Raw genomic sequence first — 26163 nt, forward strand, 5'->3', positions numbered from 1 at the left:
TTTATTTATTTTTTGATCTATAAACATATATTTTTATCCCCAGGGGTCCAGGTCTGCAAATCGCCAGGTTTACACACTTCACAGCACTCACCATAGCACATACCCTTCTAGTGGTTTTAATATGTATGTGCTATAAAGGAAGACACTTTTCCATGCTTTCTTCAATAAGAATTCTAGCTGTTAGCGATTTTGGTCTTCTTGAAAAAGTCTTGCCAAGAACACAATAGCCACCACAAAAGTTACTGATACAGGTGTCCTCAGTACTTAAACATTTATCATTCTGTAATTGTTTTAATTATAACAAGTTAATAGGTATTTACAAATGTAATTTTTCTGTAGATATATTTTATGTCCTTCAAGTGAAAATGAGCAGCTTAAAATTTCTTTCTGTGCTCTTCCTAGTCTTAAACAGAGATATTTACATTTCAAAACTTGCCTGTCATTTTATTAGAGCTGATAATAAGACAGTTATAATGATCATCTTTTGGAATTGTAATTACCTCACCTACTCTGTGTATGTTACAGTGCGGGAGTTGTCAACCTTTTTTTGTGCAGTGGACCTCTGGTGAAGCCTGTGAATCCCTTCCCAGAATAATGATTCTGAAAATGATTTGTGATGTTATGAAATAAAACACATAAGATTAAAAAGGAAATTAGTTATATTGAAATATAGCTAACAAATATTAAAAATAAAAATTTTTGATAGAGTAATATGTATGCTTCTCACAGTAGAGAATAAACTTCAGCAACAAATCTGCTAACTATTGTAATTTTAAATAGTGATGAATTTGCAGTAACTGTAGTATAATATGAAAATACCTCTGATTTCTATTGGTGATAAGTTCATAGGTATTTCTGATAGTACTCTCCTTTGTTGCCTATAATTTTGATTGAAGGAATTGTAAAACTTCACCTAGAGGTTAGTGAAAAGGTTCCCATCCAAGTCCACAGGTCACTGAATTGTTCCTCTGGGCCCTAGATTAAGAACTCATGATAATGAAAAGTCAGCTAGACCTTTCTTGCTCCATCATATTTGAATAAGTGTGGTTTTTTTTTTATGTTGTGTATAACTGATCTTTAAAGAGTGGAGTTACATAGTCATTTCTTAAGAAATATCCCAATGGTGTAGGCTAGAAGTTCTTGAAATAAATAGCTTTGAAGAAACTTCAGTTTGCTGGTCAATAATCACAGAAACAGTGGCGTATTCTGTGGAAAAGGGAGTTGAAGATAAGGGGTAAGCCTTGGAGAGTGCCCATCTCCAGAGAATTCATATTCTGTTTCAAGGAACATGAAATTAACATGGAAAAAATAAAATACCAGCTTGAGATGTTGAAAGTTTAATGAGGAAAAAATGTCATGATTTCCACAGGAAGGATACAAATAGTTAGGTCTGATGCTTGTATTATGGAATCACAAAGAAAGGTCAAGACTTATAAAAAGTCATCAAATGTTTTACAGTTAAATCAGTAACATGAACTGTACAATGATCATGCCAGCCTAAGCTAGGAAGAGCCCAGAACGGTGTTAATAAATTTGACAGATGGTCTTTCAGAACCTTGTAGCTGACTACCAATAAAGGGACTGTCAGACCTGTTGAAACTTGACTGATAGCAAAAACACTATTGTTTTGAAGGGGACACGGTGGGGCATCTGACTTTGCAGTATTTTTTGGTTGTGGTGCACTTGATTTGTTCTGTTAGTGTGATCTGCCCTTATGCCGTATTTTAAAAATGTTCTCAAAGGCTTCACCGTCAGGATCATTAGGGTAAGCCCCACTTCTAAAAACTAATTTGCTTCTTTTGCCGAGTCCCCAATTTTCTCTAGTCCTCAGCTTCTTCCTATAAAGTTAGAGAACTGAGCTACATGATTTCAGGTCCTCTCATGAACCCTGTATTCTGGGCTGATTTTCTGCCTTTTCTGGGACCCTTCACTTCCTTTCTCTTTCTCCCTACCAGCAAGCAACATTTGAAAGATGGTAAAAATACTCAAAGTTGTTAAGTAGTTTGCACTTTTTGTTTGTATAAATATTGCCCCGGTAAAAGCTATACAAAACTTTAAAAGCTATAATTATTAGATAGTATACTTTGTTCAGAATGTTTTTATGATGTATATACTCTGCATTTTGGTCTGCTGGAGTATTTTCAGCCTTACAAGCGGTACTGATTTTTAAATGTAGGAAGATTATTCAAGTACACATTTTTAAGATTATGTGATTACCGAGAAGAGGAAATTTATATTGTGTTTTTGTATTCTGTTTGATTATGATGAGTCTGGAGGAGTTATATTTAAGAGAATGGTTTTAATTAAAGTTCAGGAACTGTAATGTCACTGTACTGAATTCCTTTAATATGCTGGGTCCAAACGGAGAGACCTGACAAATGGTAGAGAAATATTTAAGGACATTTCGTAGTTACCATCTGTCATCTTTTCTAGTCAGTGTTTTGTTTTGTTCCTTAAAAATTTTTTTCTCTGAGAATTTTATTCCTAATTTAGAAATTTTCATGCTGGTATTAATTTCTTTCAAGAAGACTTCAAAGTTTTTATTTTCTTTACTCTTTTTGGCTGAATTATGTGTATTTTCATTTATGACTAAGAAGAAGATGGCAGAATGGTTAAGAGAACTGTTAGGAGCCAGGTTTGTGTGAGTGAGAATTCTGGCCTCATTGTTTACTAATTTGTTGACTTTGAGAAAGTTATTTAATCCTTCTGACCCTCAGGTTGCTCAGAAGTAAAATGGGGATTGTAGTGTTAGACAACCTCCAAAACGGTGGAGAGCTTTATAAGATAATACTGTGTATATATTACTTGGCATCGTGTGTGGCACACAGAAAGATCTCAGTCATTTGTTTTTACTTTCATTTAGTCCTCACAGCGTTCAAGGGCCTCTGCAAGGTGCTTGGGACATGAAAATGAAGTTATAGTCACACTCAGGGCAAGATGGTTTTGATGGTTTTGATGCCCTTAGTTCCTTCAGTCTGTAATGTTAAAGAAGGTCCTTATGATAAATATTCCCAAATAACCCTTTCTAAACTTCGTTCTCTTTGGGAACTAAATCATCATAATTACTAGAAAGGAGATAGCTTGTTTGGAATTTTTTGCATATGTGAGTATATGTTTATAGTCTAATGGGTAACTTTCTTTTGACCTCAGTTTAATATATATATATATTTTTTTAAGATTTTATTTATTTGACAGAGAGAAATCACAAGTAGGCAGAGAGGCAGGCAGAGAGAGAGGAGGAAGCAGGCTCCCTGCTGAGCAGAAAGCCCGATGTGGGGCTCGAACCCAGGACCTGGGATCATGACCTGAGCCGAAGGCAGCGGCTTAACCCACTGAGCCACCCAGGCGCCCCAGTTTAATATATTTTAAGATATATCTGGTACTTAATGGATTGTCAAGTGCCATAGGGACTATTTAATTCTCAGAACCCAGTGAGAACTGAGGCCAGTGAGGAGAAATTAGCAAATGGGCAAATATTAGCTTAATATAAACTTTGTGTGATTCTTCGCAGGATTCATGTTGGATTAATTGTGCATCATTTAATCATCCACTAAAGTTCCTAAAAAAGTTTCTAAAAATTGACTGAAGTCTAATTTTTTTTTAAGATTTTATTTATTTCTTGGAGAGAGAGGGCATGAGCAGGGGGTGGGGACAGAGGGAGAAGGAGAAGCAGACTCCCCAGTGATCAGGGAGCCTGACATGCTTGATCCCAGGACCCCAAGATCATGACCCAGGCCAAGGGCAGACACTCAACCAACGAGCCACCCAGGCACCTCTGAAGTCATTTGAGAATAGAATGAGTTACCCCTGGATATAGTCATGCAGAATGAAATACTTAAGCAGGGGCTAGTTGGCTGCTTGGCATGGATGTTGTAGAACAGGTACATACTTGGCTAGACAGTCAAGTTTGAGTCTTCCATTTTAGCACATGTTGTGTTTAGTCTGGGCTGCTGTAACAAAATGTAGTAAACTAGGTGGCTTATAAATAGCAGAAATTTATTTCTCATACTTCTGGAGGCTGGAAGTCCCAAGATCAAGGTGCCAGAACAGTTGGGTTCAGGTGAGGCCCACTTCCCAGTTCATTTTTTTTTTTTTTTTTAAGATTTTATTTATTTATTTGACAGACAGAGATTACAAGCAGGCAGAAAGACAGTCAGAGAGAGGAGGAAGCAGGCTCCCCACTGAGCAGAGAGCCCAATGTGGGGCTCGATCCCAGGACCCTGGGAGCATGACCTGAGCTGAAGGCAGAGGCTTTAACCCACTGAGCCACCCAGGCGCCCCTACACTTCCCAGTTCATAACACAGCTGTCCTCTTGTTGTGTCCTCATATGGTCGAAAGAGCAATGGAGTTTTCAGGGGTCATTTCTGTCAGGGCATTAATTCCATTCATGAGGTCTCCACACTGATGACCCAATCACCTTTCAAAGGGTTTAATCATGTTGGGTTTTAGGATTTCATAGGTGAATTATGAGGGACACAGACATTCATGTTCTATCTCTTATACTTTTATGTAGAATAGAAAGAGCTGATATATAAAATAGGCTTGGTAGCAAAACCAGACAAGAACAGAGAAAAAAATTAGTAGGTTGTCTTACTTACACAATAATCTAAAGTGGAATCTTTGGCCAAATCTAGAAATACAAATTTTTAAGTGATTGTATAGAGTTAATACCAGGAATGCAAGGATGGTTTAGCAGTAATAAATGTAGTCATGTAATCTTATATTCTTATAATCTCATATTCATAGATTAAATGAAAAAATGGTTGATATGATAAAGATGAGAGTTCTGCCTCAGAGTGGGGTGTGTGTGTGTGTGTGTGTGTGTGTGTGTGGTGTGTGTGTATTTAATGTAAAATCAAGTCAAAATCCCAATAAGATATTTGTAGAACTTGACAGTTTTGTAGGTGAACAAAAGACCAGATTGGTTAAGGCACTTTTGCAGATCAATCATTACTTAAATGGTAAGCATAGACCACAAAGAAAAGTGGATTTTACATGTGACAGATGGCACCATAGACAAAGTTAAGACTAGGATACTACAGTATTACAAACTAGGAGAAAATATTCGCCATGTGTATAAGCATCAAAACATTGGTACCCAAAAGTCCTATCTAGAATTCCTAAAGTCCAACTGTGGGGACGGGAGAGTGGCATATCAGCTGGAATTGAATTACGAAAACATACCACCCTGGGTATTTCAAACAGGGAATTTAATATAGAGGATTGGTTATGAAGGTATTAGACTAGAAGAGCAAAGGAGAAGAAGAGACATAGAGTGGCAAAAAAAAAAAAAAAAAAAAAAGATGGGATGATGGCTCTGCTACCAGAGATAAGCTGCTCCCACCATTAGACTGAAACCCACGGGCTGCACTTGGTTCTGCCTCTAACTGGGGCAGCACATACTGGCCTCCCCTTTTCTGATTGCTCTTAGAGCAGTTGCTGGTGTGTCCTGGCTAGAGACAGAAAGCTTCTCTCTCTCTCCTGCCTTCTCATTTTCCCAGTGCCTCTTATTGGCATAACCTAACAGCTGGAAAGAATGTCATGTACAGATTCTGGGCCCCCACAGTGTGGACTACAGTGTATAGAAATGTAGGTGTTGGAAAGATTGTAGAAAAATAAATAACACAAGTTACAAAGGACATGAATATACATTTTACAGATGACCTATAAACATGGAGAGGCACATTTTTACTGGTAATCAAGAAAATGTAAGTTAAAGCATCATTGAGATATTTCACAATCTAAACATTGAAGCTTGAGGTTTTGGAGGATGGGGGAGAGATAATCTTTTGCTAGTGGAACAGTGAATTGATAGAAGTACTGTGGAGATGGGGTGCCTGGGTGGCTCAGTGAGTTAAAGCCTCTGCCTTAAGCTCAGGTCATTATCCCAGGTTCCTGGGATGGAGCCCCGCATCGGGCTCTCTGCTCAGCAGGGAGCCTGCTTCCTCCTCTCTCTGTCTCTCTGCCTACTTGTGATCTCTCTCTCTCTGTCAAATAAATAAATAAAATCTTAAAAAAAAAAAAAGTACTGTGGAGAGCAGTTTGGCACAATGTAGTAAAATTATAGTTGCCCTTTAATTTCTATATGGCCATCCAGTGGAAACTCTTGTACATGGGCACAAGTATATGTAATATGAAAGGATATGTGTAAGGCATACTTTGTTAATAGAGAAAAATTGAAAAGGCATTGTCCCTCAATAGGTGAATAAGTAAATAAACTGGTTTCTTTGAACCACGAAATACTGTATACTAAGTGAACATGGATAATTCTCAAAACACCAATGACTGAGAAAAGTGAATTCTAAAAGAATATGGACAATAAATCATGCATATTTGAAAAGCTGTGTTATGAATACAGACCTCCATAGTAAAAATTGTAAAATATGTTTGGAAAGGAAGCATACTTTTAGGATTAGTTTTAGGGGATGGAGGAGGGGAAAGTTGGTTGGGGAAGATTGGAAGGTTAACTGCTCAGAAACATAGGGAGGCCTCTGAAGCACATACGGCAAAATGTCATTGCTTTAATCTGGTGGTAGAGTATGTGAGTGTGTGTGTGTGTGTGTGTATATATACACACACATATATGTATATATTTATGTTTAAGTTATTTTCTAATTTTAAGAAATAGAAGGCAAGAAGGACTTAAGAATCAGCTCCTCTAGGAAGCCTTTGGTTAGGTGTTCCTTTTTCTGTATGTTCATTGCGTTGTTTGCGTGCTTCTGCGTGGAGCATGCTGCGCCATCTTGGCTGGTCTCTTCCACTCGTCTGTGAATTCCTCTGTGCCAGATACTCAGTCTGTCGTAGTATTCGGCAGACAGAAGCTAAGGAAAGGTGGTTTGATTTAAAACAGCAGCTATCACCAGGCACTGTACCTGGTGTACCTACAGCTACACCAGTTAGCTGTAGAAGTACTCAAGGTTTTACATAACTCAAGGGGTTTTATTTAATGGCTCATCCATGCATTGTTGCATGGGTATCACAAAGTGTTCAGACACCTGAATTCCAATCCAGTCATTTTTGTTGGGCATCTTTGAATGAGTTGTATGTGTTCTTTGAGTATCAGTGACTTTACATTTAAATTTTAAGATTGGAAGTGGAGGACAGGACAGAGGGAGAGAGAAAGATAATCTCAGGCAGACTCCCTGCTGAGTGCAGAGCCAGAATCAGGGCTCCATATTACGGGGCTCCATCTCAGGAAGCCCTGAGATCATGATCTGAGCAGAAATCACGAGTCACACACTTAACTGACTGAGCCACCCAGGTGTGCCCCTCTACATTTAATTTTTTTAAAAATTATTGATACAAAAGAATACCTTTATTTGTAAGCATGAAAGCCTAAAAGACTCCCTGGATCCAGCGGTAACTGAGGAACTGGAACGTTACCCAGACCTTTGAAGTTGCCTGGTCCTATGGCCCTGTCTCTCTCCAGAGATAAAAAGTATCTCAAACTTTGTGTTTATTATTCTCTTGCATTTTTATATATTTTACCATACATGTATGGATATAATTTTTTATGGGTTTCAAAATAGTAGCCCTTTTTTTTTTTTTAAAGATTTTATTTATTTATTAGAGAGAGATGGAGAGAACATAAGCAGGGGAAATAGGAGAGGGAGAAACAGGCTTCCTGCTGAGCAGGGAGCCCGACGTGGGGCTTGATCCCAGGTCCCTGGGATCATGACCTGAGCCAAAGGCAGCTGCTTAAGGACTGAGCCACCCAGGTGCCCAGTCTTTTTTTAAAAAAGATTTTATTTATTTATTTGCGAGAAAGCGAGGGAGCGAGCAAGAGGGGCTGGGGGAGGGGCACAGTGGGAAAGAGACTCTCCACTGAGCAGGGAGCCCGATGCTGGCCCAATTCCAGAACTCCCCAAGCCAAAGGCAGCCACCCAACCAACTCAGCCACTCAGGTGCCCGTAAAATAGGGGTACATTTTAAAAAGTGAGTTCACAGTACTATTTCTATTTCTTGTTTAATGATCATATATTTTCAAGAGAAATCTTTTTAATCCTTGTAAAATAGGTAATTTGGGGGTTTGGCATTTTTGGCTTTTTTCATATTCCCATCACCTTTCTGTACATTCTTAAATTACTTACTTGCCTTGGAACTTTATATTAGCCCTTCTAATAACCTGTGTTTGTACCTGATATAAGGCATTGTAGCAGGAAGCACGTCTTTGCTTTCTTATTTTAAATTTGCAACTCAGGCATTAATTTGCAGTGGTGGTTTCATTTTTAACAGCTAGAGGCGTGGAAGGGTACTGTTACTAGTAATCTCTGAATCAAACTCAAAGATGCCATGACAGTCTGAAGTGATACTAATTTATTATGGTTCACTTCCATTTAAGGAATAGTATTGATCTCCTAATTTATTGTATTTATCGCACATGGCCAAGCATCCTAGTGAGTCTTTTACTTAAAATTGTATAGGGGTGCCTGGGTGGCTCAGTGGATTAAAGCCTCTGCCTTCAGCTCAGGTCATGATCCTAGAGTCCTGGGATCAAGCCCTGCATCGGGCTCTCTGCTCAGCAGGGAGCCTGCTTCCCCCATCTCTCTCTGCCTGCCTCTCTGCCTGCTTGTGATCTCTGTCTCTCAAATAAATAAATAAAATCTTTAAAAAAATAGTGTAAGTAATGTTATTTATTTATTCATTTGACAGAGAGAGAGAGAGAGCGAGCACAAGCAGAGGGAGCAGTAGGCAGAGGGAGAAGCAGGATTCCCATTGAGCAGGGAGCCCGATGTGGGACTCTATCCCAGGACTCTGGGATCATGACCTGAGCTGAAGGTACCAGCTTGATCGACTGAGCCACTCAGCCGTCCCAAGGTTTTTCATTTTAACATACTAAATCTAAGTGTATCCACTAGATGTCAGCATTAGGAGAGATGCAGTGTAATGTGTAGAGTCATAGCCAGAAGCAATGTGAGAGATTCAGTCTAACCAAGTACTTGACTTGGGTCAAATCACATATTTTGTGGGAGAGTAAAGACTAGAAATTAGGTCTCCTAGTTGCCATTCTGTTGTTCGTTTTTGTCACTTTCTTCAAGACTGATAACTCATCTCCGTGTTATTACTAGGCTAATTATATTGCTCTTGACACCTGCTAGGGATTTATGGTGAAATTTTAGTAGTTCTGTGGTGGTAGTATGGCTGGGCACCCAGTAATACCTGAATTCTGCATCTTCTCCTCTACATTTTACAAAGGAAGGAGAATCAAAGGATCTCTTTATTCATAGCTACACTAGTATCTGATGATGATAGATTAGATATTGTGGGTACGGTTAAGGAGTAAGCTACTCTCTAAAACTTTCTATCAGTCAGATTTCAACCAAGATAGCAGAAACCTTGCTAGGTATATTTCAAAAGGGATTTAACATGTGGATTTATTTATACAAATGTTGGAAGCTTGAGCAAAAAGAGGTTTGCAAGTTTTTACTCACAGCACTGCTGATATTAATTCTGAAGTGTTTTGCAACACCTCTGCTGATACCAAATGTGTGGGGCTTTTTTTCCCACACCAGTCAATTCTCCCAACTCTCCAGACACCAGTCCTACAATTCATTTTAGTACTGATGCTGACTCCTAACTATGCAGAGTTCGTGCGCAGACCTCACAGGTTAAGGGCTTAGTCCCACAATGCTCCAGTCCATTCCAGATGCCATTCACAAGTCCAGGCCTCCTGTACTTCTGACCGTCCAGGTGTGAAAAGGGGCCGGGGGGGGGGGTGTGCTTCCCGTGACTCCTTCCTCAGGTTTGAAAATCTGCTATAATGGGTCACAGAACTCAGAGAAACACTTTACACTAGTACCAGTTTATTATAAAGGAATTTTATAAAGGGTACAAATGAGCAGCCATATGAAGAGGTACGTAAGGTGAGGTCCAGAAATGTCCTGAGTGTGGACGCTTCTGTCTCCGTGGGGTTGGGGTGTGTTCCCTTCCTAGCATGTGGATGTATTTACCAATCTGGAATTTCCTCAGGCTCCATCATTTAGGGTTTTTTGGTTTTTTTTTAAAGATTTTATTTATCTGACAGAGATCACAAGTGGGCAGACAGGCAAGCAGAGAGAGAGAGAGAGGAGGAAGCAGGCTCCCTGCAGAGCAGAGAGCCCGATGTGGGACTCGATCCCAGGACCCTGAGATCATGACCTGAGCTGAAGGCAGAGGTTTAACCACTGAGCCACCCAGGTGCCCCCATTTAGGGGTTTTTATGGAGGTCCCATTATATAGGCATGACTGATTATAAATCATTGGCCATTGGTGATCAATCTCTAGTCCCTCTCCCCTTGCCAGAGGTCATGTGGTAGGGCTGCAGTCTGTGTGCCTTGGTCTTTGTGGCGACCAGCCCTCATCTTGAAGCTACAGGGGACTCCTTAAAAGATACCCCTGTCACCCAGGAAATTCTAAGGGGTTTAGGATCCCGAGTTAGGCACGGGGAGGGCAGGTGGGATAAAGACCATATACATGTGCTATTCTGTCTCATGAGGTAACTAAGATATTAGTGATAACTACAGAAAGCAACTTTCACTTCTTGAGCTGGGGGGAAAGAAGGGAAAAGGTAGGTTTGACGGAATTTAGGAGCTTGAAGGAGGACCTCTGTACGACTGGAAGCTCAGACCTCTGGAGGGGCCAGGGACTGCAGAGCTGGTAGGCATTCCCTGGGAGCTGGAGCCTAGAGCCGTAGTGAACTTTTGTTTGTTTGTTTATTTTTTAAGATTTTAGGGGCACCTGAGTGGCTCAGTTGTTTAAGCATCTGCCTTCAGCTCAGGTCATGATCCCAGGATCCATGCTCAGCGGGGAGCCTGCTTCTTCCTCTCCCTCTGCCCCTCCCCCTGCTTGTGCTCTTTCTCTCTCTCTCTAAAATAAATAAAATCTTTTTTCCCCTAGACATAGAGCATGTGTGAATGGGGGGAGGAGCAGAGGGAGGGAGGGAAACAAGCAAACTTCCTTGCTGAACGCAGAACCTGATGCAGGGCCCAGTCCCACGACCCCGAGATCATGACCTGAGCCGAAATTAAGAGTCTGACGCCCAATCAACTGAGCGACCCCAGGTGCCCCCAAATAGCTAGCTTTTGATGACAGGAAATGCTGACAGGACTTGAAAGGATCTTTTTTTTTCCCCCCAAGTTTTATTTATTTAAGTAATCTCTACACTAAACATGGAGCTTGAACTCATGACCCTGAGATCAAGAGTCTCATGCTCTTCCAACTCAGTCAGCTAGACGCCCCCACAGAGGGACCTTCTTTCTTCCCACCTTCCAGTTTCCTTGTAGTTGGTGGGGCCCAGTGAGAAGCCATCTGACAAAGTAGTCTAGGAGATACCCTTTTCAGCTTCTTTGTCCCAACATTAAAGGAGATTATAGAACAGTGGGCTTGGTGGTGAGCTTTAGTAGGCAAATAACTGTCACAGTCTACCTTTTTGACCACACAGTAACCATTTATCTTTTTTGTTTTGAGTACAGCGCCACCGTTTTCATGCTTCCTTTTAGAATTCTATCTAACACTTGGATAGTGCATACTCAGATGGTCTTAGAATCCCAGGGGCGATGCTCAGTCTGCTTATTTTACCAAATGTTGTGGAACCAGGAGTGGAGAGAGAGTTGAAGTCCTGGGAGCTTAGATTCTGCTTAAACATGTTCACCTTGTAAAGATCAGAAAACAGGAGGGGCAAGAGGAAAAGGGATATCTTGTTATTGCATTTATTGAAAAAATGTTTGTTGCCCAGTCATTGTCATTGTGTTAGAAGAAAGATTCTGTTTAGCAGCTCCCTTTCTTGGGAAGAAAGAATTGAAGATGAAGGTACTGGCAGGTTAGGGTGTGATGTGCATTTGTAGTGCAATCAGTGGAGCAGATAGTGTAATGTCAGGATAATTATTATAGATACTTTATTGGGAGACTGGCCCGAGCCAGTTATTTCTCTCCGTTGCAGTGGCACTCAACTAACTATTGAAGGTTTCCCACTTTGTGCACAAAGTTAATATGTTCCGTACAATCAACCACTATGTTCCTAAAGTAAGTGTAGCCCTGTTAGAAGCTAAGAAGGAATTGTGATCATACCTCTCCTTTAAATTACTGTGTACCTGAATGATTCTTCAAATAAGAGAAATGCCACTGGATCGCACCTGTTTACAGTTTGTAAATGAATTCAGTAGGTATTTATTGGCTATTTACTCTGTAGCTCTTTGAAGATTTACTTTGTGTGCTTGTATCAGAGATGCATCAAATACATAGTTGGCCAATAAAGTCAGTATTCAGCTAAGAACAAAGCCAAAAATCATCCTAGAATGTGCTTCTGGAATATATTTATCAGAAAATAAATTGAAATGTAATTATTACGATGTTACTAATTTGAACAGATTTGAAAAATTTGACCTATTGAAAATATTTGTTCTTATACTATTGTCAGCTGCTCAGTGACTACTCTGATGGGCTACTCTGATGTTCATTTGCAATATTAAATCAACATTGGCTTTCAAATAGTGATGATGTACTTTTATAAAAGTAGTTCTGTAAACAAGACTTTGTGCCATGTTTGAAGGGGATGGTGCCTGAATGTTTTTAGAAGCAGATGTGCTAAGTGATATTGTTGATACCATTTGAAATTTTTTTGAAGTTCCTTCTATTTTAGCTTGTATTTGCTGCTTCATGGAATCACTTGAGAAATGTTTATCTTTAATGAAGCTTTTACCTAGAAATATGGCATTAAGAGTTTTATAACTGGCTTACAGGATAGCAAAACTGAATTTCTACCTCCCTTTCGACTTTGCATTCACCTAATTACAACATATTGTGGATTGATTAGAAGGATCATTCTAGCATATGTCCTATAGTATTTTTGTAATTATTCTCTAAGAGCCTGCTAATTTAATTTTTCAACAGGTTCCCATAGGTGAAGTACTTTCTCTGAAAGAACCATTGCTTATTAGTAATTTTGTTTTTGTTGGCATTATTATTCAGAGTGCAATATTAATTTTTTTTAATATTAAAGTAGATTTTTTAACAAGTACTTAGCTGCTTGATTGAGCAACTCCAGAATCTCTTGTATATCTGGTGGTTTGTTTTTGGAGAGTTATGAAATTGATTCACTATATCTTTGCTAATGCAAAATATATTTTGCTATATTACATTGTGTCATAATTAGTTTCTGAACACACAGCTGAAGAATGTGAACAAAGCTTAAGCTTGTGATTCCTCAGCTACCCTTGGCCTTCATCATGTGTGTTTCATTGTCAGTGAAAATTGAATCATATTTTTCATTAGTGATTTTCCATTCTGTTAATATTTCTTCAGATTCATGATACATGTTATATGAGAATCAGAAATCTCTTGGTAAGTAAAGCAGAAGTGTGGTTGAATTCTCCTTTAACCCACCATCTTGTCCATTTTAAAGGCTTCCTGTTGCTTTTACAGGTCTAAATGTCCGACAGTACAGAGAAATACCATATTTAATATTAAGTGATGTTTTTATGCACAACAAAATATGATTCAGCAACAATTTATGGCAATATGTTCTCTGGAAGACCTTTTTGCCTAGAATTCCGAGCTGGATAGATACAAGAAGTTCTTTGTCTTCAATGCTAAAAATGGTTGGCGGATTTTAGTGGTCACTTCGATAAGTATTTTTGCACTCAAACTTTTTTAGTCACTATAAATTAGAAGGTATGGTTTTGTATTAAAGCATTCCTATAAAATCTGTTGTTGTGAGGTTTTTTTAAAAGAGAACAAAGTATGTTTTTCAGTATCTCCTTTTCTCTAACACTTCATCATATTTCCTTGAGTTCTTTATTCATTTATCCACATTGAAGATGATAATGGATGTTGGCTTGGTACTGGAGTTTGTTCTCCTTATGAAATTTTGATAGCACAGAATCAACACTCTGTTTTTAGTTCTTTCTCAGATTTGAAGAATTCCCAAATAGGGCTTTTGGGGGAAGACTTACAGTCTAAAGGAAACTAAATAAAACTTAAACCCACATTTCCAAGCTTTCTTTTTTAATGTTATGAATGCTGTTCAGTTTTATGAAGATCAGAATTATGATGTAGGCTCCATTCTTACTTGGAGCCATACTGGTGGCTGTAGAAGGATATTATGTTCTTGCTTAGTTAGGTGGGCATACTGTAAACTTTCTTGATATTCATATTATCTGTCACTGTTTCTCTAATTTTTTTAGTATTTCAGAAATTCTTACCTGTTGCTCATAAGACTGTGGCTTTTACTGAGAGAGAGAGAGAGAGAATCTTCATTAATCTGACTGGGAAAACATGCATGCTTTCTAAATTCTCAGGCCCCTTTTTTTTTTTAAATTCAGTTTTCACTTGTCAGTATTTATCTTGGTTTTTCCTCCTCCTTTCTTGGAACACTTCTAAAACTTTACAAATTTTTGTTTTCTGTATTTTCAGTCATTTGATTATTGAGAAAATATTTATGACTACCTAGTACATCCCCAAGCATTGTTTCAGGTGCTTGGGATAGAGTGCTGTACAAAATAGAGCCCTTACCTTCTTAAAAGTTGTGTCTGCCAGCAGACACAAATAGATAAAGGTATATGTCTGTGTTAGATGGTGATAACCATCAGTTTGGGAATAGGAAAGAGAGATTTTACAGGTGAATTAGTCAAGGAAGCCCTCTGTGAGGTGGTCTGATTGAAGCTGTGACCTGTGAAGCATGGTAGCTTGTCATTTGAAGGTCTGTGACACAGCATTCCAGGCTAGGGAAAAAGCAGGTCCAGAGGCTCCAAGGAGAGAGAAACCTTGCTTTGTTAGAGAAACTGCAACAGGCTGCTGTGGAGAGTGGTGGGAGATGAGGCCAAAGTGAGTCAGGGACAGAACATGTAGGCTTTTGTAGGACCTGGTAAGAAGTTTGATTTTATTCTGAGTGCATGTGTAAGCCATTGCATGTTTTTCAGCAGAGAAAGGATGTGGTTGATTTATATTTTTAAGAGATTGCTTTGATTCTTAAATAAAAAGACATTAACAGGAAGCAGAAGTAGAAGCAGTTAGGAGGCTTTCGAAGTAATCCCAGCAAGAAATGATGGTGGCAAGAACAAGGCTGATACAGCAGTGAAGGAGGTGAGATGGGCTCTCCTTTAAGCTGATGAGAAAAGTGTATTGAGGAGGAGAAAATGTCAGTTATGTCAGATGCTCCTGGAAGGGGAAGTAAGGTGAGGACTTGAGAATTAACCGTTGGAGTTAGCAACATGGAGGTTATTTGATGATCCTGCCAGAACAATTTTGGTGGTGTAGGGTTGGACAAAAGCCTGGTTGGAGAGGACTAAAAGACAATGTGTAAGCAACTCTTTGTAAGGAATTTTGGTGCCAAGAGAAGCAGGGAATAGGGTGGGAACTGGAAGGGGAAATGCAATCAAGGAAAGTTTTTGTTTTGTTTAGGATGGAAGAAGTAACTATGGATGCCAAAGGGAAAGGTATGGAAAAAGAAAAGCCATAAAGTAACACAGAAACTCAGAAGAATGGATTGTCCTAAATGTCACATGAAGAACATATTTCAGGAAGGAGTGAGTGATAAATTAGATCGAAGGCTGTTAGGAGATCTAAGTTGAAGTATGAAAATTGCCCTTTGGAGTTAGCCAGATGCAAGCTTTGGGGATCTTGACAGGGACTAGCTTCATCATATTGGTGGGACTAAAAGCCAGATTGGAACATATTGGAACATTGAAAGAATGGGAGGTAAAAAGTGAAATAACTATAGGCAACTTGTATGAACAGATCTTGCTGTAAAGAGGATAGGCAAGGGGTGCCTGGGTGGCTCAGTCACTAAGTGTCTGCCTTTGGCTCGGGTCATGATCCCAGGGTCCTGGGATCAAGCCCCACGTCGGGCTCCCTGCTCAGTGGGAAGCCTGCTTCTCCCTTTCCCACTTTCCCTTGCTTGTGTTCCCTCTCTCACTGTGTCTCTCTGTCAAATAGATAAATAAAATCTTTAAAAAAAAAAAAAAAGGATAGGCAAGATGGTGTACAGGAGACCTGAAGCCTTGGGTAGGAGAACCAGGTCTCTCGGGAATAGGTGCAGAGAGGCACACTGAATGGTTACTGGTGAAGAAGGGGTGGAAAGAACAGTACATGATTCATTCTTTCTTTCTCTCTTTTGACAACGTAGTGAAGTCATTTCGTGCACTTGAGGATGGAAGATAGGTTGTTAGAGGTGTGAGGAGATTTAAAATAAATAAGCCTTGTGGAATGGTCACCTGGTGAAGTGGGAGAGTAGATTGATTGATAGGATTGTGGGGCAGAGCTGAGGATGCATTTCATGTTAGTGGCTATACATTTAAAGTAGTGGTTCTTAACTGGGGCAGTTTTGCCCCCCAGGAGGTAGTTGACAACATCTGGGGGTGTTGTTGGTTGTCACAGCTGGGTGCTGGGGTGATACCAGGTATCTAGTGGGTAGAGGCCTGGAATGAATACTGCTCAACATCCTACAGTGCCCAGGACAGCTCCCACAACAAATGATTATATGGTTCAAATGTTAATAATGCCAAGTTTAAGAAACCCTCATTTATAAGGAAGCTAATCGGTGTGTTTGAGTTTTTCTTTTTTCTCATCCCCCACCCAGAAATAGTAAGTTTATAAACTGAATGTGAAACAAACTGAACAAATAAAGTAATTCAGATTATGTTAAATATGCTGAAGGAGGAAGTTGGGTGATGTGATCGAAGGTACTAAGGTGGAGGCATCTGCTGTGGATAAGGTTGGCAGACAGATTGCGTCTGAACAGGAGGCATTGGTGGGGCCTGAAGGATGAAAAAAAGGCCAGCCATGGGAGAATTTTGGGGACTAGCATTCTAGGCAGAGGAGACAGCTTTATAAAGCCCCTGAGCTCAAAAGGGTAAATGAAATAACAGCATCTCCTAGGAATTTTCTAAAAAGGGAGGAAATAGTATACTAACTGTAACGTATAGTTCTGTTTCTGTTGGCTTCTATTATTCTAATTAAAGAAGCTTCTTTTCAAATGTTTTGTGGGAAAATGGTCCAGTGTATTTATTAAGTGCCTTTTGTGTGCTCAAAAATACATTCCACTTGGGGTGCCTGGGTGGCTCAGTGAGTTAAAGCCTCTGCCTTTGGCTCAGGTCGTGATCCAAGGGTCCTGGGATTGAGCCCCGCGTAGGGCTCTCTGCTCAGCGGGGAGCCTGCTTCCCTTCCTCTCTCTCTGCCTGCCTCCCTGCCTACTTGTGATCTCTGTCTGTCAAATAAATAAATAAAATCTTTAAAAAAAAAAAAAAATTTTACAGACTCCAGGCCAGGAAGAGCAAGTTCCTTTGCAGATAACTCACCAACTTGGAAACAAACATATAACATAAGTGCTCACAATCACAAAATTTTACCAGAAATACTGTGAACACTTGAAGTGACCTATATCTGGTTTCTGTGTGTAACATTTCTTCTTAGCTTATTTAGTAGATATTTATAATATTTAGTTTAATCCATTTATAATATTTAGTTTTTCAGATTGTAAAACAGTTTATTATTCTAAATTATACTATTTATTACTTACTAGTGCCTCTCAAATAATAAAAAGCATTTGGCTCTAGTTTTATATAATCTTAACACTCTTTTTTTTAATCTCTTAGTGTCTTTTGTATCACATTTATTAATCTAAAACTTAGAAATCTTACTAGTCAGAATGTTTTTGATGTCAATGACAGAAACCCACCTCAGCTAAACAGATAAAAAGGAAATTGGTTGAAATAAACTAGGATATCTTAAAGCCAGAGGAAAATCCAGCAACTGAACCAAGGGAAATGGCAGCCTAGAACTGAGGAACAAATGGAATTAGAAATTAGTGACTTCAGGACACTTTCTCTAGTACATTCTGGCTTTATCCTTTGTGATAGACTGGCTTTCTCTGTGGCAGGAAATATGGCTGCCACACACTCTGAAGCCTCACGTTCCTTGGGGCGCGCTACTGGAACAGATCCTCCAACATGGCCGTAGCAATCGCAGTGAATAGGTGCCAAGCATGGTTACGAAGTGTTTTGCTTCTGTTAACCCTTCTAATGATTTTATGAGCCCTATGCAGTGGATACTAACATTATTAATGATTTACAGATGAGGCATGGGAAAATTAAGAAACCTGACTATAGTTGCAGGGCTTAGAAGTAAGTAGCAGAGCTGGGGTTTGGGGTACCAGGCAGTCTGGTACCTGCCAGACCTGACAGCTACTATATTGTATTTGTTGAAATCAGGGGATGGAGAGGTTTTGTTTATTGTGGTTTTGGCTAAAGAGTTAAACCGTGCAAGACAGGGATATGGTTTTGATATATTCCTTTATTCTTATTAAAAAGATACAATAACTGATGATATTATAATGAACGGTTTTCAGGTCTTTGAAAAATTCCCTGAGTTATTTATTTAAGTAATCTCTACACCCATCGTGGGGCTTGAACTCAAAACCCTCAGGTCAAGAGTCTCCTGCTCCTCCAACTGAGCTACCCTAACACCCTGAATTCCATGAGTTTTTGTTCAAAGAGGCACATGTGGTTTGGTTTGCCTACATAGATCTTTCTTTCTTTCTTTCTTTTTTTTTAAGATTTTATTTATTTATTTGACAGAGATCACAAGCAGGCAGAGAGGCAGGTTAGAGAGAGAGGAGGAAGCAGGCTCTCTGCCGAGCAGGGAGCGGATAAAGGGCTCGATCCCAGGACCCTGAGATCATGACCTGAGCCAAAGGCAGAGGCTTAACCTGCTGAGCCACCCAGGCATCCCTATGTAGATCTTTCTTGAGTGCTCTTTGGTAAAGAAACTTTCTGCGTTGTATGCATGCATACTACATTCAGTGTTTCTCAACCAGGGATGATTCTTCCTGGGAACATGCGATAGTATCTTGAGTCATTTTTGGTTGTCACAACTAGTGTGCTGTATTACACATGTAGCCTCCATACATATAGGCCCAGGATGTTGCTAAAGGTCCTACTCTGTGAGACAGTCCTCTCTCCACAAAAGAATTGTCCAGCCCCAGGTGTTAATAGTACTGCGGTTGAGAAACCTGTACTAGATAAGCTGGGCCATTTTCTAACTAAGTGTCTGGGTTTGCGATGAAGAGGTAAGAAATTCTAAATTTTTGAGTACTTGTTGAGGGGATTAAGGTCACATCGGGCTAGGGTGCCTTGAAAGAAGGACCACATAGTAGAAGACGTTCACAGAGGTGTGTATAGGGAAATGGAGCAGACAGACTTGGCCAATTTTGAGTATTTTCCTTGAGGATCAACTGTGTGCATACAAGTAAAAAGGTAAGGAAACCTACTCTCCCTTGCTCCTATACCTGATGATGATCTTGTAAGAATAATTTTAGGATAGCATTTCAGCAATATTCTTGAAAATAAATGGGCTTTGTCATTTACTGTGATTTATGACATTGAAATTCATTAATAAGTCGACGACTGGCTTGTATTAAAGAAGTAGAGCTATTATTGTTTTATAAAAATAATTTTGTAATTCTAGGGTTATAGTTAACAATATCCAACATTTATCACATGCTTTCTGTGTGCCAGACCCTGTGCTAAGTTAGTGCTTAATCTCACTGAACTCGCCTAATAACCCTTTAAAATAGTTTCTGTGGTATGTATATTTTGCTAATGAAGAAAATGAGTCCTAGAAATGTTAACTGGCATCCTCAAGGTCCAACAGCCTGTCAGCTAGAGGTGGAATTCTGGTTTGATTCCATAGAAGTATTCTGTTAACACCAAATGGTGTGCTGCCTTTTTCCTCTTAAAGATTATTTCAGTCGTCTCTTGTGCTTATTTTCCATCTGTAGTTGAAATTTTGATACCACTAGGTAATTCTTTGTATATTTAGTCTCAGTTCTTGTTAGTGAAGGAATTTTATATATGTTTAGAAACAGATATTCCATATATATGTGAAAACTTATAAATTAAAGCTGTGAAGTACTCTATTTCCAAATAGTTCCAAAGGGAAAAAAACAATTGAGTAAATTTGGTAACCAATTTGAGTTCTTATTTGGATGTGATGATTTTGGAAAAACACTTATATTTTCTGTGTATAAAAAAACCTAGAATTTCAGTGGATAAAATAATTAAGATGAAATATTTCCCTTTCTTTTACTCTCAGTTTATCTGTCTGTGTAAAACAGTGTATGAAATCTTTCCAGTGAAATTCTGTGTAAGAAGGATTTTAATATCAAAAATAAGATAGATTCTGACCTCTCCCACTGGAAGAGAGGACTTTTCAGTGTTTATCATTTGTGAATAAATATTAACATTTTCTAATAAGTGTGTGTGTCAGTCCACCACACTTTGACCTATTATAAAGCAAATAACTTACGCATATAATATTACCTCCTCTTTGGGAAGCTCAGAGTCAGATATATATGCCACTGTCCAGGGAGTAAGTAGAGGAAGGGAGGGGAATGGACAGTATAGATGCCCAGAAGTCCTAACTCTTTTCAGATGGTCTATAATGGGGATGAGTAATAAGATGTCTCCTTTCACTGATAAAAAATACTGTTACTTTTATGTTTTGTTTCATTTATATTTGCTAGCAGTTCCGTATTTGGAGAAAAAAACAATTGAAACTGTGAGAAGGGAGGGTGTGGGGTGCCTGTGCTATCATAGTTTGCCTTCCCTATAGTTACTGCAACTTCACAGTTTGAGCCTGGTTTCCTGGATGTTCCTGACACCTCCTTCCACCTTCATTCTCACTGACTCATGGCAAATTTGGGGGCAAGATTTATGCTAATGCCTTAATTTTTACTGTTTTTCCTCTGCAAACTTACTAAGTTGTGGTGATTGCTGGCTCCCTTTGGCTTGTTTGCTGTGTTAACTTCCAAGTCATATACTTTGTGTGTTTGTATATAGTTGATACTGTTGAATTATCAGTCTTTGAGTTAAATAATGAAAAATCTGATTAATTTTAGGAGTATAGAAGATGTAAGAAATACTGGTTTATGTGTGGTAAAACTTTCTAAATGGTTCATCAATTGATAACTCCTTCGGTCTTTAATGGTTAAATGTGGTTTAAATACTGTCTTCCTAGTATTCCCAATAGGGTGGAAACTATCCCTACTAATTTTGATGTTAAATTGAGAATATATGCCTCAAACATTTTAAAGGAGTAACACTAGCATAGTTATTAATCAAATGTAAATATTGCAACTTATATGTAAAAATATCTTTTTTCCAGTCTTGCTTTATGTAACTTTTTTGATGTGTGGAAAAGAGGGAAAGGGCTCTAAACTTAGAGCCAATGTGCTTTTGTTGTTCCAAATTTTCAATGCCAGAAGTATATAAACCTGCACCTGTTGGTAATTATGAGCAAGCCAGCCTTTGCCAAATCCCAGGCCTCTGCTTAAAATTTTTTTACTGGAACTAAATGATGTTGCCATTTTTATTTTTAGGTTTGCTGGCATGGGTAATCTCATTAAGGTGCTAACCAGGGACATAGACCACAATGCAGCACATTTTTTCTTGGACTTTGAAAGTAAGTCTCTTTAGCCCTTCACAGCTGGTGCATAATGGTAAAGGTGAAAGATGGTCACACCGCAGTGAAGGCTGGCCCGAATATTTGTTAATAAAATATGGGGATCAAACAAAGTTTGCATGATTTTTTTCTTAATCGTAGGCAAACATCACCATCATATGTATAATTCTTTAGTTTTTCATTTGCTAAAATCATGTTGAGTCTGTAGCCAGTGCTGTCCTTTCATTAGTCCATGAAGCAACCAGCCTTATGATGAACATTCTAATAGTATGCCTTGGTGACTACGCCCAGCAATGTGTTTGCTCAGAATCCTGTGATAATCTTACCTAAAATCAGTATGGTGCTGCACATCCAGAATCAGTACTTTAATCACCTTCCACAAATTTACTAATAATCCAAATTTGGTTAGAAATATATGCTTTAATGAATGGCATACAGGAAGTAAGCTGAATATTCTGCTATGTTAAGATGAAATGCAAAGGTGAGCTGTGGCCAAAACTCTCCATATTTGGCTTTAGAGTAAATCTTTGTTTCAGTGCAATATTAAACAAGATTACATGTGAATAATTCTTGATAAGAAATTTCTTTTTCAGAATACTAGCACTATTGGAATACTTAAAGAATTTTTCATTATAAGGCCATTAATGAAACTTGTCTTGGGAGAATTTTGAGAAGAATTAGACCAACAGTTGTGCCATTGTGTGCAGGAAAACCACATTTCACCTCTAGGTCCTACATATCAACACCCTGAGAACCCGGTTTGCTGTCTGCCAGAGCACAGTCTGGGTAACCTGAAGGATGAATTCATGGCCTAATGAACATTTTCCCTGTTACTTTTTTTTTTTTTTAAATTTCAGATGTTCTTTTTTATAAAGGGATATTTTCTCTTTTCTCATTCTTGTCTTGACAGGTACCTTAACATGGGGAATCTTCTTAAAGTTTTGACATGCACAGACCTTGAGCAGGGGCCAAATTTTTTCCTTGATTTTGAAAGTGAGAAGATGATTTTATATCTATTTCTCTTTGCCTGCAGTAGACTGCGTCTGTCTTGCACTAAATGAATGTTTCTACTTTGCCATCTTTTTAACTGCTTTGCATGACTGAGCTATGAATTGTTTGAGTAAAATTTCTGGTGCCTTCTAGAACTAGAAGTCATATTTTATAGATTAAATTATGATAAAATGTTTTTACTTGAATTTTTATAGGAGGGTCTTAACTCCTAGTTGGACATTATTTTGTAATTGGAGATACTCTAATGAAAATTTTTATGAGAAAATTTTGGTGGGAAGGACAAATGCTACTTTGAGATTTGTTAATAGAAGCAATATTTGGGGGAAAATTTATTGCAGTTGAGAAAAATTGACTAGGCTTTAATTACTCTATGTATCTATTGAAGTATTTTAAATTATAAATCTGTTCATGAAGGCCATTCAAAGCTCAGTAATTTGGGCATAATATTAAAAGGTAAGTGTGAACCTTAATTATTTAATCTTTACAGATAATTAATTTGAAAAGTTAAACTCATTATATGTATGTATTTCAGGAATCCTTTCTTTTTTTTTTTTCTAACTCTAAATAAAAAGAAAAATAATGGGTTCACAGACCTTTAAGTAATTTGCCTTCTGTTTGTTTTATGTTGCATGACCTATTGTAATATGGTCTAAGAGTGGCAGGTAAGTGTCATTGACCCCTGTGCATGTTGGAAAGCTTTTGCTTTTTGGCTGTCTGTATCGCTTTAGCTTATGTGGTTGTCAGATTGAGAACAATGAAATTAAATGGTTGTTTCACTGTGAATGTTGCTATTTTAATTGATCATTATTAGAAAATTGTTAGGAAGGGGTAAAGAGATAAAAATTTTTAAGTTGTGTGATCCTATGCATTTTTATCTGAGATTAAAACATTTGAACAGATTTTTAAATTCTTAAAATTTAAGACCTTTTTGGGTTTTAAAAACAAAATGAGCAAATCCCTTAAAATCTATTTCCAGAGAGTCTTTGTATTTTCTATCAACTTCAGTTTATGTGATATTATATAATTCATTCTATTTTTATGGATAATTTATATATTTTTTCTTTAAACTAGGCCAATTCATATGAATCAGTTTGTAGCTTATCTCTGTTTTATGGAATTATTTGTGGTCTCTGATTTTTTTTTTTTTTTTTAATTTTACTACATTCCTAGAAATGTTCTGTTACAGTTTGGGTCCTGTGTACAGGCTAGCAAAGAAAAGTAATGTGAATATCAGGACCATATTAAATTGTTGGGTTCTTAGGGGAAGATGTTATTAAGTGAATATTAGTTTTCTTGACCCTTCTCAACAATTTAACAGTGCCATTTTAAGTGCATGTTTGGCATGAATTTTAATCAGCTTGGGGATGTTAAGCAAATTGCTGACTTGAAGATTATTCTTTCAGATGAGGCAACTTACGTTAGAGCTGTATTTTAGTTTATTTGCATCTTTTTCAAACTGGTCTTGTATATTTTTCTGCTATTCTGTCTCCTTTCTATTCTGTCTCAAATTTCTTACATTTGCAGAATCTTGGCTTTGATACAGTCAAGATCTTGTTCAAGACTTGGCACTTGATCTTTTTATAAACCTAGCATCATGTTGTGGTCAAGTGAGAAGCACGAATTCACTATAGTATTTTAAGTATTATTTGGTCTTGATTTTACAGTCTTTGGGGGTTTGAACCATTATCCTTAAAATTTAAATAGCTAATTTAGTGACAGGAATAGGTTAAAATTGCTACCAACACCAATAACCAGTAATGAAGAATTATATATGAAGGGTTAACTAAAGACAGATGTAAAGTAAAACGTATTTGTTGCCCTTATCAGCCAATGTAGAACTTTCAGTTTGACACTTGATACAGTGTATACTCGGCCAGAGTTTGCCGGTTGTTACTTCTTATCTAGGTTTTTAAATGTTTTCTTTTGATTCTAACATTGAGTTCTCTTAATCAGTTTTATCTTTGATCTGTTGCATATTCCCGTTTGTAAAAGTTTATCTTATCATTAGACTATTTCAGTGACTTTAGCCCAACGCATGGGTCTTGTCTTCAGCAGCTTCATAGCAGACTAGGAATTGTCAATATAGTTGATTTGCCAGTTCCTTGTGATTACTGAGAATAAAGCCACATTCTTTTTTTAAGTAGCATATTTCATACTACATTGTTTGTTTCTAGTTGAACAATAATAAATCAGGTTACCAGAGTAATTTGGCTTTACTATTCAATCATTTATAGTTGGTTAAATCGAGATCACTGTGTCTCCATGATTGGGCAGCTAGAGCAGTAATTCCAGACAGATAGACATACTGGCATTTTGTATCAAGTTGTATACAAATTAAGTATTTTTATGCATATAAAACATGACCTGATGGAATCCTGTAGTTTACAGAATGAAGAGGTCTTTAAATCATGATTTGCTTGTCCACATGCATGCACATACATGGTTTTTCAGTTCAGTTAACAAACGTCTGTAGCTTGCCTCCTGTATGCCAACCAGTAGATGGATGCTGGGGATTCAGAGATAACAAAGATACAACCCCTGCCTTTTGGGAGTTCTCAATATAATAAGATAGAAACACAAACTACTAATTTCCTTTACATCCTTTACCATTCAAGGTGTAGATCACAGGGGATTAACTCGACCTAGCAGTGAGTAGATGGGATATCTTGGAAGACTTTCTGATGGTAACCTTTGAACCGTGTTGTAGAGGGTGAGTTAGAATGTTTCAGGGTAAGTTAGTGAAGGACATTGTTAGGAAGCAGGAACAGCATCTACAAAGGCCTTAAGGCATGAAATGACATTCTGTGTTACATGAAATATACTGCTACCTACTCTTGAGGTGAACTAGAAAGAGGGCCTTTTTAAAATTATAACTATATAATAAGATTTTATTTAAGAATAATGGTTCAACTAAGATACAAGCCCAGAATTGCCCCCATAAGATTTGGCAGCATTTATGCTAATGGCAGCGTATAAAAAGCACTGAATTGGGGGTAGTGTAGCCTCTTCTAGTTTTTTTTGGAATTTCTTATTTGATAATGACATAGCTCATTCTAATGACACATCTTTAGCCTGAGTAACTGTTGTATCTGTTAGTCCATTAAATTGTGGTTCTTAGGAGAATAGGGGCTTCTGTTTATTTTTATGTCCCTTTCCATCCTTCACATAGTGCTCTCTGAATATTAGAAGTTCAGTATCTGTTAACTTGACTTATCTCAAGGTAGACCAGAATAGGAGAGTAAATAAAGGTGGTTGTTTGTAAAGGAGGAATGGAATCTTACTTTCTCTGATTCTTTGTTAAAGTGCCTTTCCATTTAATCATACATTTCCTCTAATTCTTGTGTCGTTTGTGTCACTTGTTCCCTGCAGTCTTGTAAAACTATTGAAATCCACTCTTTTAGTCTAATTTTATTTTCCTATTTTACTTCTTGCATATTTTCAGTTGCTTTTGCCCTCCCTATACTTTGAAATATCTTTATTCTGGTGGCATTTTCTTATATTTATTTTTCTGAAATGATGAAAGATGATATTCATACAGAGTTGAAAATGCGTAATAGTTTCCTTTAACTCATGGTGGAGGTGCATTTGTGTCTCTACCTTCTCATTCATTCACCAGATAATTTATTACAGAAAATCTGCTTGGGACTGAGTTTACATCCTGTACGGTGTATGTGCTGTACACTGAGGTCCCTGCTTCAATGTAACTTAGGGAGATAGAT

The 26163-nt window shown here is 38.1% G+C and overlaps 1 protein-coding gene across 11 annotated transcripts in view; it reads left to right on the top strand.

Annotated features, from left to right (window-relative positions):
- The window catches only part of CYRIB (CYFIP related Rac1 interactor B), a 145425-nt gene that overhangs the window by 90679 nt on the left and 28583 nt on the right, over positions 1 to 26163 (top strand). For 3 of the 11 annotated variants that reach the window (XM_047723732.1, XM_047723741.1, XM_047723739.1), the window contains one exon: positions 21351 to 21433. The exons of 2 other annotated variants lie outside the window; for them this stretch is intronic. In XM_047723732.1, coding sequence (XP_047579688.1) covers positions 21361 to 21433 — 73 coding nt within the window. In that variant the 5' untranslated portion in view covers positions 21351 to 21360. Of the gene's footprint in view, positions 1 to 8753; positions 8780 to 13279; positions 13319 to 21350; positions 21434 to 22343; positions 22427 to 26163 lie in introns of those variants that run through there. 6 more of the 11 variants (XM_047723733.1, XM_047723735.1, XM_047723734.1 and 3 more) reach the window with 4 other exon arrangements.

The sequence above is a fragment of the Lutra lutra genome, chromosome 4, assembly GCF_902655055.1.
Source record: "Lutra lutra chromosome 4, mLutLut1.2, whole genome shotgun sequence".
Taxonomy (NCBI): Eukaryota; Metazoa; Chordata; class Mammalia; order Carnivora; family Mustelidae; genus Lutra; species Lutra lutra.